Source organism: Zalophus californianus, chromosome 9 (assembly GCF_009762305.2).
Source record: "Zalophus californianus isolate mZalCal1 chromosome 9, mZalCal1.pri.v2, whole genome shotgun sequence".
NCBI classification, from domain to species: Eukaryota; Metazoa; Chordata; class Mammalia; order Carnivora; family Otariidae; genus Zalophus; species Zalophus californianus.
Window position 1 is genome coordinate 17,251,529 of NC_045603.1, and position 15,251 is coordinate 17,266,779.

Sequence of the window (15,251 nt, forward strand, 5' to 3'; positions counted from 1 at the left end):
CAGGAGGAGGGGCACCTGGGTGGCTCAGTCGTTAAGCGTCTGCCTTCGGCTCAGGTCATGATCCCAGAATCCTGGGATCGAGTCCCTTATCGGGCTCCCTGCTCGGCGGGAAGCCTGCTTCTCCCTCTCCCACTCCCCTGCTTGTGTTCCCTCTCTCGCTGTGTCTCTCTCTGTCAAATAAATAAAATCTTTAAAAAAATTTAAAAAATAAAAAAAAAAAATAACCCAAGAGGGGAGGAAGTAAGCGGGGGAATAAATTTGCCAAGAGTTGATAATTATTGAAGCTGGGTGATGAGTATATGGCATTTCATTATATCATCTACTTTTATATGGTATTCATAATTTTTTTAATTTTTTATTGTTATGTTAATCACCATACATTACATCATTAGTTCTTGATGTAGTGTTCCATGATTCATTGTCTCTGCATAACACCCAGTGCTCCATGCAGAATGTGCCCTCCTTAATACCCATCACCAGGCTAACCCATCCCCTTACCCTCCTCCCCTCTAGAACCCTCAGTTTGTTTCTCAGAGTCCATCGTCTCTCATGGTTCCTCTCCCCCTCCGACTTACTCCCCTTCATTCTTCCCCTCCTGCTATCTTCTTCTTTTTCTTTTTTCTTAACATATCTTGCATTATTTGTTTCAGAAGTACAGATCTGTGATTCAACAGTCTTGCGCAATTCACAGCACTCACCATAGCACATACCCTACCCAATGTCTATCACCCAGCCACCCCATCCCTCCCACCCCCCACCACTCAGCAACACTCAGTTTGTTTCCTGAGATTAAGAATTCTTCATATCAGTGAGGTCATATGATACATGTCTTTCTCTGATTGACTTATTACATTCAGCATAACACCCTCCAGTTCCATCCACGTCGTTGCAAATGGCAAGATCTCATTCCTTTTGATGGCTGCATAATATTCCATTGTGTATATATACCACGTCTTCTTGATCCATTCATCTGTCGATGGACATCTTGGCTCTTTCCACAGTTTGGCTGTTGTGGACGTTGCTGCTATAAACATTGGGGTGCACATACCCCTTCGGATCCCTACATTTGTATCTTTGTGGTAAATACCCAGTAGTGCAATTGCTGGATCGTAGGGTAGCTCTATTTTCAACTGTTTGAGGAACCTCCATACTGTTTTCCAGAGTGGCTGCACCAGCTTGCATTCCCACCAACAGTGCAGGAGGGTTCCCCTTTCTCTGCATCCCCGCCAACAACTGTCGTTTCCTGACTTGTTAATTTTAGCCATTCTGACTGGTGTGAGGTGGTATCTCATGGAGGTTTTGATTTGGATTTCCCTGATGCCGAGCGATGTTGAGCACTTTTTCATGTGTCTGTTGGCCATTTGGATGTCTTCTTGGGAAAAAAATGTCTGTTCATGTCTTCTGCCCATTTCTTGATTGGATTATTTGTTCTTTGGGTGTTGACTTTCATAAGTTCTTTATAGATTTTGGATACTAGCCCTGAATCTGAGATGTCATTTGCAAATATTTTCTCCCATTCTGTCGGTTGTCTTTTGGTTTTGTGGACTGTTTCTTTTGCTGTGCAAAAGCTTTTTATCTTGATGAAATCCCAATAGTTCATTTTTGCCCTGGCTTCCCTTGCCTTTGGCGATGTTTCTAGGAAGAAGTTGCTGTGGCTGAGGTCGAAGAGGTTGCTGCCTGTGTTCTCCTTTAGGATTTTGATGGACTCCTGTCTCACGTTTAGGTCTTTCAACCATTTGGAGTCTATTTTTGTGTGTGGTGTAAGGAAATGGTCCAGTTTCATTCTTCTGCACGTGGCTGTCCAATTTTCCCAACACCATTTGTTGAAGAGACTGTCTTTTTTCCATTGGACGTTCTTTCCTGCTTTGTCAAAGATGAGTTGACCATAGAGTTGAGGGTCCATTTCTGGGCTCTCGATTCTGTTCCATTGATCTATGTGTCTGTTTTTGTGCCAGTACCATACTGTCTTGATGATGACAGCTTTGTAATAGAGCTGGAAGTCTGGAATTGTGATGCCGCCAGCTTTGCTTTTCTTTTTCAAGATTCTTCTGGCTATTCGGGGTCTCTTCTGGTTCCATACAAATTTTAGGATTATTTATTCCATTTCTTTGAAAAAAGTGGATGGTATGTTGATGGGGATTGCATTGAATGTGTAGATTACTCTAGGTAGCATTGACATCTTCACAATGTTTGTTCTTCCAATCCATGCGCATGGAACGCTTTTCCATTTCTTTGTGTCTTCTTCAATTTCTTTTATGAGTATTTTATAGTTTTCTGAGTACAGATCCTTTGCCTCTTTGGTTAAATTTATTCCTAGGTATCTTATGGTTTTGGGTGCAATTGTAAATGGGATCGACTCCTTGATTTGTCTCTCTTCTGTCTTGTTGTTGGTGTATAGGAATGCCACTGATTTCTGTGCATTGATTTTATAGCCTGCTACTTGACTGACTTCCTGTATGAGTTAGCAGTTTTGGGGTGGAGTCTTTTGGGTTTTCCACATACAGTATCATATCATCTGCAAAGAGTGAGAGTTTGACTTCCTCTTTGCCGATTTGGATGCCTTTGATTTCTTTTTATTGTCTGATTGCTGTGGCTAGGACTTCTAATACTATGTTGAATAGCAGTGGTGAGAGTGGACATCCCTGCCGCGTTCCTGACCTTAGGGGAAAAGCTCTCAGCTTTTCCCCATTGAGAATGATATTGGCTGTAGGTTTTTCATAGATGGCTTTTATGATATTGAGGTATGTACCCTCTATCCCTATACTCTGAAGAGTTCTTATCAAGAAAGGATGCTGTACTTTGTCAAATGCTTTTTCTGCATCTATTGAGAGGATCATATGATTCTTGTTCTTTCTTTTGTTAATGTATTGTATCACGTTGATTGATTTGCGGGTGTTGAACCAACCTTGCAGCCCAGGGATAAATCCCACTTGGTCATGGTGAATAATCCTTTTAATGTACTGTTGGACCCTATTGGCTAGTAGTTTGGTGAGAATTTTTGCATCCATGTTCATCAAGGATATTGGTTTGTAGTTCTCCTTTTTGATGGGGTCTTTGTCTGGTTTTGGGATCAAGGAAATGCTGGCCTCATATAATGAGTTTGGAAGTTTTGCTTCCATTTCTATTTTTTGGAACAGTTTCAGGAGAATAGGTATTAATTCTTTAAATGTCTGATAGAATTCCCCTGCGAAGCCATCTGGCCCTGGGCTTTTGTTTCTTGGGAGATTTTTGATGACTGCTTCAATTTCCTTAGTGGTTATAGGTCTGTTCAGGTTTTCTATTTCTTCCTGGTTCAGTTTTGGTAGTTGATACATCTCTAGGAATGCACCCATTTCTTCCAGGTTATCTAATTTGCTGGCATAGAGTTGCTCATAATATGTTCTTATAATTGTTTGTATTTCTTTGGTGTTGGTTGTGATCTCTCCTCTTTCATTCATGATTTTGTTGATTTGGGTCATTTCTCTTTTCTTTTTGATAAGTCTAACCAGGGGTTTATCAATCTTGTTAATTCTTTCAAAGAAGCAGCTCCTAGTTTCGTTGATCTGTTCTACTGTTCTTTTGGTTTCTAGTTCATTGATTTCTACTCTGATCTTTATTATTTCTCTTCTCCTGCTGGGTTTAGGCTTTATTTGCTGCTCTTTCTCCAGCTCCTTTAGGTGTAGGGTTAGGTCGTGTATTTGAGACCTTTCTTGTTTCTTGAGAAAGGCTTGTATCGCTATATACTTTCCTCTCAGGACTGCCTCTGCTGTATCCCAAAGATTTTGAACAGTTGTGTTTTCATTTTCATCGGTTTCCATGAATTTTTTTAATTCTTTAATTTCCTGGTTGACCCATTCATTCCTTAGTAGGATGCTCTTTAGCCTCCATGTATTTGAGTTCTTTCCGACTTTCCTCTTGTGATTGAGTTCTAGTTTCAAAGCATTGTGGTCTGAAAATATGCAGGGAATGATCCCAATCTTTTGGTACCGGTTGAGACCTGATTTGTGACCTAGGATGTGATGAATTCTGGAGAATGTTCCATGGGCACTAGAGAAGAATGTGTATTCCGTTGCTTTGGGATGGAATGTTCTGAATATGTCTGTGAAGTCCATTTGGTCCAGTGTGTCATTTAAAGTCTTTATTTCCTTGTTGATCTTTTGCTTAAATGATCTGTCCATTTCAGTCAGGGGGTGGTTAAAGTCCCCCACTATTATTGTATTGTTGTCAATGTGTTTCTTTGCTTTTGTTATTAATTGCCTTATATAATTGGCTGCTCCCATGTTCGGGGCATAGATATTTACAATTGTTAGATCTTCTTGTTGGATAGACCCTTTAAGTAGGATATAGTGTCCATCCTCATCTCTTATTACAATCTTTGTTTTAAAATCTAATTTGTCTGATATAAGGATTGCCACCCCAGCTTTCTTTTGGTGTCCATTAGCATGGTACATGGTTTTCCACCCCCTCACTTTCAATCTGGGGGTGTCTTTGGGTCTAAAATGAGTCTCTTGCAGACAGCATATGGATGGGTCTTGTTTTTTAATCCAATCTGATAGCCTGTGTCTTTTGATTGGGGCATTTAGCCCATTTACATTCAAGGTAACTATTGAAAGGTATGAATTTAGTGCCATTGTATTGCCTGTAAGGTGACTGTTACTGTATATTGTCTGTGTTCCTTTCTGATCTGTGCTGCTTTTTGTCTCTCTCTTTGCTTAGAGGACCCCTTTCAATATTTCTTGGAGGGCTGGTTTCGTGTTTGCAAATTCCTTTAGTTTTTGTTTGTCCTGAAAGCTTTTTATCTCTCCTTCAATTTTCAGTGATAGCCTAGCTGGATATAGTATTCTTGGCTGCATATTTTTCTCGTTTAGTGCTCTGAAGATATCATGCCAGTCCTTTCTGGCCTTCCAGGCCTCTGTGGATAGGTCTGTTGCCAATCTAATATTTCTACCATTGTAGGTTACATATCTCTTGTCCCGAGCTGCTTTCAGGATTTTCTCTTTGTCTCTGAGACTCATAAGTTTTACTATTAGATGTCAGGGTGTTGACCTATTTTTATTGATTTTGAGAGGGGTTCTCTGTGCCTCCTGGATTTTGATGCCTGTTTTCTTCTTCACATTATGGAAGTTCTCTGCTATAATTTGCTCCAATATACCTTCTGCCCCTCTCTCTCTTTCTTCTTCTTCTGGGATCCCAATTATTCTAATGTTGTTTCATCATATCGTATCACTTATCTCTCGAATTCTGCCCTTGTGATCCTGTAGTTGTTTCTCTCTCTTTTTCTCAGCCTCTTTAGTTTCCATCATTTGGTCTTCTATATCGCTGATTCTCTCTTCTGCCTCATTTATCCTAGCAGTTAGTGCCCCCATTTTTTATTGCACCTCATTAATAGCCTTTTTGATTTCGACTTGGTTAGATTTTAGTTCTTTTATTTCTCCAGAAAGGGTTTCTCTAATAACTTCCACGCTTTTTTCAAGCCCAGCTAGTATCTTTAAAGTCATGATTCTGAACCCTAGGTCCGACATCGTACTAATGTCTGTATTGAGTAGGTCCCTGGCTGATTGTACTATCTCTTTTTCTTTTTGCTGAGGTGATTTTTTTCGTCTTGTCATTTTGTCCAGAGGAGAATAGATGAATGAGAGAACAAAATGCTAACAGATTAACAACGTCCCCAGCACATATACTCTATACAAATCAGAAAAGACCTGAAACCAAGGGAAAAGAAAGGGAAAGAAAGAAAAAAGAAAGAGAAAAGAAAGAAAGAAAAAAAGAGAAAAAGATTAAAAACAAAAACAGAACAATACAAAAAAAACCGAATATGATCAAATGTGATCAGGCTAGTGCATAGATGAGTTCCGCACACTAGATTTGGGGTGTATTTTGGTCTGTTAGAAAAAAGTGCCTGCTAAAATTTTAAAGGAAGAAAGACTTATATATGTACAAAATAAGGGTTGATACAATGAAGGGATGGAAGATGACTGTAAAGATGAAAATTATAAAAGATTTTATAAAACGAATTGATACGATAAGAAGTTGTTTGAAAAAAGAAAGGAGTTAAAAAAACAAAGGGAGAGAATGTGATCAGGCAGGAGACTAGAACAAAGCCATACACTAGTGATTTAGGGTATATTTTGATCTGTTAGAAGAAACTGTATCTCAAAATTTTAAAGAGAGAACAACTTATATATATATATATGCCAAAAATAAGGGTAACTACTATGAAGGGATAAAATATGACTCTAAAAATGAAAAATAAAAAATGTTTTTTTAAAAAAAGGGATTGATAAGATGTTGGTTGAAAAAGGGAAAAAGAGAAATTAAGAAAAAAAAACAGTTAAAAAATTAACTTTGAAAAACTAATGAATCATGGTAAAAAAAGCCATGAATTCTATGTGCAGTATTCCCCTAGCGCTGGATTTCTCCCATTCTCCTTGATCGGTAAACTTGGTCTTGGCTTGCTGGCTGTTTGTGCTGATCTTCTGGGGGAGAGTCCTGTTGCCGTGGTTCCCAAATATCTTTGCCGGAGGCGGAATTGCCCTGCCCTTGTCGGTCCGTGCTAAGCAAGCTGCTCGGGTTTGCTCTCAGGAGCTTTTGTTCCCTGCAAGCTTTCCCTACGGCTTTGGAGGACGACAGTGAAAATGGCGGCCTCCCAATCCCCGCCCCAGAAGAGGCAAGAACTCGGGCCTCCGCTCCCCAGTGCGCCCCCAGAGAAAAGCCGTCAGTCACTCCCTTGTCCCCGGTCTCCGACCGCACTCCGTGCTCACCCGGCCTGTGACCGAGCGTTTCTATCTCTGGCACCCGACCCCGTGTGGAGTCTCCAAACCCAGCAGATCCCTGCGGTGCGTTCCCGCGCCGCTCCTCCCGGGAAGGAAGGGGAGTCTCCCCGGATCTGCCGCCTGTTGGGTCCCTGCTGGGGGAGCAGTGGCCCAACTGGGTCGCAGATCACAGTTTCTGGCCACCCCGAGCTGAGAGCCCGCGCCTCGGCTCCGTCTCTGCAGCCGGCTTCCCCGCTCCGATACCTGGGAGCTCTGGCGCACTCAGGCACCCCCGGTTTTTCTGTGACCCCGAGGGTCCTGAGACCACACTGTCCCGGGAGGGTTCCACCCCCCACTTAGCCACTGGAGCGACGTCCCTCTGTGGAGCCGACTTCTCAAAGGTCCGATTTTGTGCTCCGCGGCTCTATCACTTGCCAGAAGCGGCCCACGGAGGCCCCTCCCCCGCCGTCTATCCTCCCGAATATCGCCTCGGATTCTCTTCTCCGCACGTCCTACCTTCCAGAAAGTGGTCGCTTCTCTGTTCAGAGTTGTTGCTACTCTCTTCTTCGATCTCCTGTTGAGTTCGTAGGTGTTCAGAATGGTTTGATCCCTATTCAGCTGAATTCCTGAGACCAGACGAAATCCAGGTCTCCTACTCCTCCGCCATCTTGCTCCACTCTCTGTATTCATAATTTTTATAGTAAAAAGATATAGGTCTATAAAAAAACCTTAAGAGCTTTCATTACCTATACCTGCTCTGCATTTATAGTAAATTATATCTTGACGCTTGTGGGAGATATACTCCTAGTTGCTCTGCTAATTTCATATACCTATACCTTGCTCTGCATTTATAGTAAATTATATCCTTGACGCTTGTGGGAGATATACTCCTAGATTTTTGTAAATTCCTAAACTGACTAAGAGATATACCAGTAGATCCTTGCAAATCCTCATTACACAGTTATTAGAAGAGAATATCATATCCTCCACTAACATAGATAGATTGATGATGATATGCATACACACACATGCATACCTACCCCCATAGATTGGTCATGATTCTAATAAACATGAGACCAAAAGCCATTTATAGAACTATTAAGATGAATTCTGTGGCTAAAATATACTATAATAAACTATGACATTATTATGGTAACAGTAATCACAGATTTGTTTATATTTGAAAAACCAGCACCCAGCTTCTTTTTTTCAGAGTCAATCCCTCCTCCCCATTCCCAAGAAGCAAAGGCATTGTTTCTTCATGAGAATGGAAAACACGGAAGACATATGGAGGGGCAGATGGTGGGCAGTGGCTACCTCCTGAACATCCCTCTAATTCAATTTTGTGTTTCAGTAAAATACAAGTTACAGGGCTTTCACAACGTCAGTTTGTCGATATTTCAAATGCTGAGACCAGAAATGTCAAGAGTCGACCTTATCAGTCCATCAGTAAACATGTCTTGCACAGATGCAATTGGTATTCATTCATTCATTCAGCAGCTATTTCTTGAGCACTTACTGAGGGATTCTTGCCCAGCCCAAATTCGAATTCATGGGCCTGCTGGGTCGTGGTAACTCTCATTCTTTCTTCTTATAAGAATTGGACTTAGCATTAGAAAATGTACAAGTAGATTAAGGTAAGTGAGGTGCACAGGGACCATCACAGAGAGATGTCAGCGATGAATATTGCACAATAAAGATGGCTTTTCATCAGAATATTCTAGCAATTCCTCCGGTATGGCTATGCCACGAGCAAGGGCAGGCTGCTACATCTGGGGAGAGAAAAAAGATAACCATGTGGCCATTTTAGAAATTCTTCTGCCCTGAAGAGTACAACGGTGCTGTATTAACAAAAATTCCAGAACATCAGGTTTGCTATATTAATGGATTAACACTCAGGATAATTTGAATGTAACATTGTAGCTTACAGTCTGTTAGAACTCAGTGGTTAACAGTGGGCTTTCAAGTCAGGAAGGCTCTACTGTCTTTAGTGGTTGTGTGTGTTAAGTCACTAAACCTGTCGAAGCCTCAGTTTCTCCGTCTGTAAGATGGAAATAATAAATACCCACCTCCAGTGCTTCTGTGAAGATTAAAAGACAACACATCTCTTGGCAGCTTAGTAAGACACCCACCACACGGTAGAAGCTAGCTGAGGGTATCCATTACTATTATTAACAGTCAATTGTGTTTTGTGAACCGGGTGACAAACAGGTGGAAGAAATTAAAAAGATGAAAATTGGTGATCCACTTGACAGATCTACTGATCACGGGCCCCAAAATCATCAGGCCCATCTGGAAAAGCTTCTGCAGTACTGTGAAGCTGGAGTTAAAGAGGGGGCCACCTTGGTGTATGGGGGAAGACAAGTGCACAGGCCAGGTAAGTTCCCTTCCACAGCCCAGCACTGGCTTCTGAAGGTGGAATGGATGGTAACGATTTTCACTGCAGCTCCATCTTGCCTCAAAAGTAAAGAGTAGCATTTATGTTATGACCATAGGAATTCTTTTCTGGACACTGCTTGGCCACTTATACGCTGGGGTACCTTGGACATGACAACTTGAGCCTCAGTTTCCTCCTGTGTAACGTGGGTTGAGACGTGTGCACCCTGCTTTACAAGGCTGTGGAAATCAAATCACAAAATGGGTGTGACAGGCCCTTGGTGGTCCAGTAAACAGGTGTAATAGACAACTATGTCATTCTGGTGCTGATGACCTTGATTCCTGGAGCTGTGAGATTTAATCTTAGCTAGGGTAGCCTGGGAAGGATTTATTCCTATTGTCTAAAGCCTTACCTGTCACTGAAATATGGGAATGGCTACATGTCATGATACCCCAAAGGAAAAAAAGACAAACAACAACTTCAGAACCCCATTTTTCACTGCTGTAGGGGGATTGTGCTCTACCTTACTCTGAAAATTGATAATTAGAAGGGGAAACTTTAACACGTAGCTGCGTTTCTTATATGAACTGAATTTCTGGGTAAACTGAGTAGCTGATAAAGGAGACTTTTTTTAACAGAAGAATTTCTGCTAATTAATGTAGAAAAAATGATGGAATAGAAAAATCACCACTCTGTACCCCTAATTGGATGAAATGGTTGATTTAGGCAGTTATCATCAAGGGAGGCTAAAGTGATCGGGAGAGAGGTTGATGGGGACCTGAGAATGTGCAAGGTACCAAAGTTTCTCCGCCAAGATCGCTTGCCGGTCTCAAGGAGAAAACCAGTTTTACAACAGAGAGGGGAAGTTATCACCGCTTGGAACCCACTGGTCAGTCTAAGCAAAGGAAAGGGAAAGCAGGGACAGCCTGGTATGATGTGTCTCAAGGGATGCAAGGTGGAACACATGACATCATCTCTGCAGTATTCTCGCCAAAAATGTTTAACCTGAATCCAACTGTGTCTTGAGGTCAAACTTCCCATTTATGAGAAATAAAGGGGATAGAGGAACACATTAAATGTCTTCCCAAGGAAACAAACAGAAATCTAAACGCAACGTACTCTGCAGGACAACTGACTCAGTCTGTTTCACAAGTCAGTGCCATGAATAATTAGGGGTGAAATGTTCTAGATGAAAGGGCCCTTAAGAGATCTAACAAGTGAATGCAATATGTCGAATTTATTGGAAGCCTGAACCAACCAAATCAATTGAGAAAAAAATGGAAATATAAGTCATGAAGAAGGAATTAGGACTAATTTTGTTAGATGTGATAACATATTGTGGTAGGTAAGGAAATGCCTTATTTTTTTTACAGATTTGTACTGAAATACATGGAGGTGGAAGTTATAATCTCTGGAATTTGCTTTTGATTATTTCAGCAAGGAAAAAAACGAATCAAATATAGCAAAATATGAGTAGATATTTATTTTTCGATTCATGATACTTTCTCTACTTTGACATATAGTTCAAATTTTTGTAATAAATAGCTGAAAAAACAAGAACCTAGGAATGCTAATGCCAAATAGGAAAAGGAAAGTCGGCTTGGTTTTATTGACCCAGAAGGGAAGGAAAAAAAAAATATGATGTAATTAAATGAGAGAACTATCAGTTAAAAATTAATTACCCTATAATTGATGATCTTTTCTGTTTTTCAAATAGGCTTTTTTATGGAACCAACTGTTTTCACAGATGTGGAAGACCACATGTATCTTGCCAAAGAGGAATCATTTGGGCCTATTATGGTCATTTCTAAATTCCAAAATGGGTATGTTCTTCAGGTACAATTTAACAGGTTTTGACTAGATAAGTGTTTTTTTCTTCTGCCATTGTGCTATATACAGACCATAAAATCAATGGACATGTAATGCTCAATTATATAACAATAATTGACTTAAATAATTAGAAGAGAAAGCTAACCAGTGTAGATTGTTATATATTTTTGCTTCTTAGCTTAAATTAATGGCTGACAGTATGGAATTCTAGCTGGCTAAATTTAGTTTTTGTATAACCAACCTTTGAAATGTCTCTCAAACAAGATAAATAACTAAGAATAACAGAACTATTTTTTACATTTACATTCCCAGGGAAGGCAGCATCTGTGAAATGTGATTTTCCCAAGGAAAGAGTGTTGCTTTCATAGGGGATTATGCCCCTGAAAGCCTAATACTCAACTTTTTATAAAATGTCCACAATCACCATATAATCAACTATCAGCGATGGTTCATTATAGTGCAGGAAACTTTCTAAAGTATTTAGCATATCAGAGAGTGTCGTATGGTAACTGAGCTCATATAAGAATATTTAATACAATGGACTCTCATGGTATACTGGGTAAAATTCTTCAGAAGTCTGATTTCAATTTTCCTTCAACCAATGAGAAGGTGGAAAAAGCCAGAACACAGAGTTCAGAGGACTTCTTGGTCTTCGATAGACATATTGTAAGACATAGGTGGGGACACTAAGCTATAATCAGCAATCTTTTGACACACTGATCCAGGGATGCCCTGTTAACCTTCTTTTCCTCATAAAGTCCCCCCATAGGATAGTCTTTGTGTTAAACATGCAGATTTTATTTTTTAGAAGATTTTATTTATTTATTTGGGAGAGAGAGAGAGAACACAAGCAGGGAGGAGGGGCAGAGGGAGAGAGAGCAGACCCCCCACCCCCAAACAGGGAGCCTGATGCAGGGCTCGATCCTAGGACCCTGGGATCACAACCTGAGCCAGAGGCAGACGCTTAACTGACTGAGCCACCCAGGGTCCCCAAACATACAGACTTTAGAAGCCAGGTTTGGGGGATATCAACCAAGATAAGTCACAGTTCCTGTCTTTGAGGAATTTACCAGCTAATAACAGAGACAGACGAGGAGATGGGCAATTAACCACAGAGGGCCAAAGGCAGCCAAAGGCAGTGGGTAGAGTCTGCCCAGCATTCTGCCGCTGTACCTGACTATCTCTTTGGGCTTGGGCCGGTCTGAGCCTTCGTTTCTTTATTTGTGAAATTGGGTGATTAATAGCATCTATCCTTTTGTGTCATTCTAAGGATTAAATAAGTCATGTTTGCTAACAGTGCTGTTGCCATTGCTATGCTTGTTCTCCTAGAAGTAGGCAAGGTGTCCTATGAAGCTGTGTCATCTCAGTAGTCCCCAACAAGTAGTGGCATAAAGCCATCTTTCCACCTTAGGCTGGTCAATAAATATTTGGGTCTCTACCATGTGCAGTGCATCAAGAAGTGTGAGAGTTTTAGCAGAGCCTCAATTCACTCTAGGTTCAGTTCCAAATTTCTTGTGCGAGCTTCAAATTGTGTGTAGTCAGGATTACTTTGGAAAATCCCTTCAGAGGACACCACGCTGAAGCCTGTGCTGTCTCTCAAAAAAAAAAAAAAAAATTCAGCACAATTAATTTTTCCTCCCATTTGGGGACAGATCCTGTTCCTTTGCCAGAGCGCCAGATGAAATACTTGGCTTGCATTCACTGGCCATGCTGTAGAGCATTTATGCAGTTTTAAACATTAGGATGACACTCATAAAGATGAGATACTCTTACCATGACAGACATATTGGAACTGGACCCAACCGAGAGATGAACAGGGTCACGTCTCCACTTACTTGCCAGTGCAAACATACTGAGTCAAAAGGCAGGAAACTGTGATTGAAGGGATAATTTGTATTTCCTTTTATTGAATTGTATTAATTGAATTCACTCTCATGTGATGATCTAACACCATGGTACAAAGAAGAATAAGAGATCATCCCTGCCCTTTGGGAGCTTCCAGTGTTGTTGGGAGGCAAACCACAAATACACAAAGAGTTAAACGAAAATACTGAGTTTGGAGGAATATGTGCTCCCTGATTATGGCTGACTTTTACTGAGCATTGTACTGTGTTCCAGGCACTATTAGCTCATTTAATCCTCACAACAGGAAAGGTCCTTTTATTATTACTGCTATGTTTTGCAATAAACAAAGGCATGTGGAGATGAAGCTATTTGCCCAAGGTCACCCAGGCAGCCTGGCTGCTGAGGCCTCTCACTGAACCACTACACCCTACTGCCTTCCCCATGACACTGGTGGGAGGTGGGAAGGCTTTAGGGCAAAGTACTGAATGAATGAGCCTGGAACTGTATGCAAAATCTGGAGAGATGGAAGGAAAGTGGGGGGTGCTCTGAAAATGCATCTAGAAGTGGGACTCAAGGGAGGGGGAGGAGGTGAGAAGTCATGAAGGAGAACCAAGAAGAAAATGGAAAAGATGACTTCAGATTTTAAAAGGTGTTGCATGATATACATGAAAAATATAATACTAGAGCTATAATAGCTCATTGGGAGTTTCTTTTGCTATAAGCCTGGAATATTTCACTCACGAACATTTAAGCAAGTTTTCAGTAGTGTTTTTCTGTTTCTAGCATGCAGGGGGGAAATATTAGAACATAAAATGCAAATGCTTTGCTTTACATTCACTGAAGTTTTGTCTTCCTAAAAACATCTTGTAGGGACATCGATGGAGTGTTGCAGCGAGCAAATAATACAGAGTACGGTCTGGCCTCGGGGGTTTTTACAAGAGACATAAGTAAAGCCATGTATGTGAGCGAAAAACTAGAAGCAGGAACTGTGTTTGTTAACACGTACAACAAGACAGATGTGGCAGCCCCTTTCGGGGGAGTGAAACAGTCTGGCTTTGGGAAAGACTTAGGTATGCTCTGCTTTTCTCCTCCATGTTCCCTTTGTTTGCCTGTCACAGGGAAGTCTGTTCGATGTTTCCTGCAGCACTCCTGTCTTGTTTCAAAGGACATTTCCTAAATGGCAGTTGGATCTGGGTTTATGTGGGTACTAACTCTGTTTTAATGTTAAACATTTTAGTTAATGTACATACAGAAAAGTACCCAAATTGCATGGAAAAGTGTTTTTCAAAGAACAAGATTAATGTTGAAAGGAAAAAGAAACACTGGCAATATCTGTTCGCTAAAATATGCTTGTTTTTTTTTTTTCCCCTGACATTCAGCATGCACTTGGTTTAGCTTTCACGGGACTAAGTGAAACCAACAAAGGGAAATGGGTGGAGGGCAATACACAGCTAGTTCCAAGAAGAAATCCTGTCTGTAAGCTGCCTGGCAGTCTTTCAGAATCAATACTGCAATTGCAGCATTTTCTGGAAATCTGGGAACTCAGATTTAGAATTGCAGAAAATCCAAAAGATAATTCTTTGTGGGCAATGACACGATCACATTTCAAGTAACAGCTGACTTTGAACACTATGAACCAGATCTTCTGCTAACTACTTTACCTGTAATGGCACAAGCAGTCCTCACAATAGCTATTATTATCCTTATTTTGTAAATGGGGAAATTGGGGCTCCCAGACGGTGGGTAACTTGCCCAAATTCACATGCAGGTCACTGCCGGAAAGAGAATTCCAAGCCAGGCAGTCTGGCTGCCAAGCCCATGTTCTTACCTCCCCACAGCCAGTCTGGCTTGTTGTTTCAAAAATGGAAATATTCGTGATTTACTGATTTATTAGTCCACTAATATTAAGTTTGGTTAATGTGGGGTATTTTTACATTTTTCTCTTTCCTTGGTGACTTTTGGTAATGTATTTGTAGCAATAAAAGTAGCTCTCTTTTAAATTCCATTGAGTTGAAGGTAAATGGTGTTTATTGTAAAACAAAAGAATTTGCCTAAATGGTTGTCTTTCTCTCCCAATTTTAAACTCCCTAAAGCCCAGGGGTTCCCCAGCCTTAGCAGCACATTGGATTAGAAGTCACCTGGGAGCTTTAAAAAATACAAAGATGTTGATTTAATTGGTCTGGGGTGTGACCCGGGATCAGGAGTTTTAAAAGCTTCCCAGGGCAATTCTCCATTAAGGTTAAGAACCCTTGTTTTAGCTCAACTTCCAGGATCATATATTCATTAGCTGTCCCTGTGGAATTTGTGCCCTTTCACTGCGATAGAAATCGATGATTTGTACAAGCTTAAAATAGAATAGAAACAGAAAGGCAAACCTTCTGGCTGGATATACTCTTCTCTATACTATATAAATCAGGAAAATGACATTATCTTTAAAATAAGATGACACCCAAGGGTCTCAAACTTTC

At 40.8% G+C, this 15,251-nt stretch overlaps 1 protein-coding gene across 1 annotated transcript in view; it reads left to right on the forward strand.

Moving 5' to 3' along the window:
- Positions 1-15,251, forward strand: part of ALDH1L2 (aldehyde dehydrogenase 1 family member L2) — a 64,373-nt gene that overhangs the window by 48,468 nt on the left and 654 nt on the right. The window contains 3 exon segments of the mRNA XM_027595304.2: positions 8,943-9,108; positions 10,826-10,931; positions 13,654-13,853. Of these exon segments, the coding sequence (XP_027451105.1) occupies positions 8,943-9,108; positions 10,826-10,931; positions 13,654-13,853 (472 nt within the window).